Source organism: Sarcophilus harrisii, chromosome 2, assembly GCF_902635505.1.
Source record: "Sarcophilus harrisii chromosome 2, mSarHar1.11, whole genome shotgun sequence".
Taxonomy (NCBI): Eukaryota; Metazoa; Chordata; class Mammalia; order Dasyuromorphia; family Dasyuridae; genus Sarcophilus; species Sarcophilus harrisii.
The window spans coordinates 453,363,728-453,365,756 of NC_045427.1; the positions used below are offsets into that span (position 1 = coordinate 453,363,728).

Sequence of the window (2,029 nt, forward strand, 5' to 3'; positions counted from 1 at the left end):
ATAAGAATGGAGAGAAGTCTCATATTAGGAAGGTTGAAGAAACAGGAAGCATTTAGCCCAGACAGGAAGAAACTTAGGGAAGAACTATAAATTTTCTTCAAATAGTAGGGGAGATGTTAGGAGGCAGAAAGAGTAGACTTAGTTTTTGCTGCTCTATAAGAAATAGCAGATCCCCATAGAATTTACATAAAAGACTGAGAGATTTCAGTTTAATTTATAGAAGCATTTTCTTACAATATTGTCCAGTAATGGAATGTATTCCTTGTAATATAAGTCATTATTTTTAATAAAGTATTGAATGTTCACATATCAAGCCAACTATTGACAGTTGAAGGTTCTATTAGATAACATTTAAGGCTTTCCCCAAACTGAAGCTCTATGATTCTTTAGGTTACATCTTTACATCTTATACATCTTGATTATTTTATAACGAAGAGAGAAAATGAGCCAAACTAACAAGACCTGGGTGACAGAATTCTTCCTCCTAGGACTTTCTGATGACCCTCAGACTCAGCTGCTACTCTTTGTCTTATTTTTGGCAGTCTACTTTGGCACCATACTTGGAAACTTGCTCCTCACCTCTTTGGTTCTGCTTGACTCACAACTCCATACACCCATGTATTTTTTCCTATGTAATTTATCTCTGGCTGATCTCTGCTTCTCAACAACCACTGTTCCCCAAGCCCTAATCCACATGTTATCTAGGAAAAAATTAATTTCTTTCACAGGCTGTGCAGCTCAAGTTCTTCTCTTTCTATTCTTTGGTTCTACACAGTGTGCTTTATTAGGTGTGATGTCCTATGACCGATACTTGGCAATCTGTGATCCTATGCATTACCCCCTCATAATGACATGGAAGCTATGTGGAATCTTGGCCTTAGGATGCTGGTCCAGTGGTCTTCTTGCATCCTTGATGGACAGTACATTCATTCTAGGCCTCCCTTACCAAGGAGACAACCACATTGCCCATTTCTTCTGTGAGGCCCCAGCTCTTCTCGTTTTGGCATCTGCAGACACTCACAGAACAGAGTTGGTTATTTTTCTCCTGGGGGTAGTGATTATAGTTACACCTGTGTCCCTGATCCTAGTCTCATATGTGTGTATCATAATGTCTATTATCAAAATGAAGACAGTCTCTGGGAGACTCAAGGCTTTCTCCACCTGTGGCTCCCATCTCATTGTGGTCATCCTTTTTTATGGAGGAGCAATCATCAACTACATGACACCTAAGTCTTCACTGGATCTAGGAAAGATAATATCTGTGTTCTATGCAGTGGTAAATCCTATGCTCAATCCACTCATATATAGTCTGAGGAACGAAGATGTGAAGAAGGCATTCAGAAACGTTGCTAATAAACTGTTCTTGTGACTCATGTTAGTTGGCAAAGATACACATTTATATTTTTATATAACTATACATAGACTTATATACATACCCTTACAATATGTCTGAGTCATAAGGAGAGGTAGAGATGATATACTTATCCCTCTGAAGATTACTAAGTAGAATTAAAATAATTCATAAAAATCTAATTAATATGGAATTATGATAGCCATTGAATATCCTGCACTGGAATTTGGAAAATGGAACTAAATATATAAGGATTCTTAGGAACAAGAAGAGGTAATCAAGCCTTTAGAAAGCTATTTTGGTGTTGTAAACAGAAAAATTCAACAAAAACTAAATTGATAATAGATTGCCCTTAATAGAAATATCATTTTCAAAATGTGTAACGTTATAATGTCATTATATTCTCACATGGATATATACTATCAGTATGAATGTGTTTTCTCCTGGATACAACTTTTCTGCCATTTTAATATATTTTATTTTTTATATTATATATTTCTGAATATATCTGTTTCTTCTCCCCTATCCATTGTGCTATCACTTGTAATGAAGTGGGGGAAAAAAGCAGTTTAAGCACCATTTATGTGTATTTTCTTGGCTCTTCTAAGGTTAAGCTTGATCATTATGATTGCATAGAATTGAGTGGATTTTTTTTTTGTTTTACATCATTATAATAAC

The 2,029-nt window shown here is 35.5% G+C and overlaps 1 protein-coding gene across 1 annotated transcript; it reads left to right on the forward strand.

Moving 5' to 3' along the window:
* The first annotated feature begins 418 nt into the window (after positions 1 to 418).
* On the forward strand, positions 419 to 1,369 carry LOC100931003 (olfactory receptor 2D2-like). Its single transcript, XM_003757163.2, has one exon. The coding sequence runs from the start codon at positions 443 to 445 to the stop codon at positions 1,367 to 1,369; it is 927 nt and encodes a 308-aa protein (XP_003757211.2). The 5' UTR covers positions 419 to 442.
* Positions 1,370 to 2,029: the final 660 nt, after the last annotated feature.

Bases quoted from the DNA above. Each gene is read 5' to 3' on its own strand.
- LOC100931003 (XM_003757163.2), top strand. From the start codon at position 443: ATGAGCCAAACTAACAAGACCTGGGTGACAGAATTCTTCCTCCTAGGA.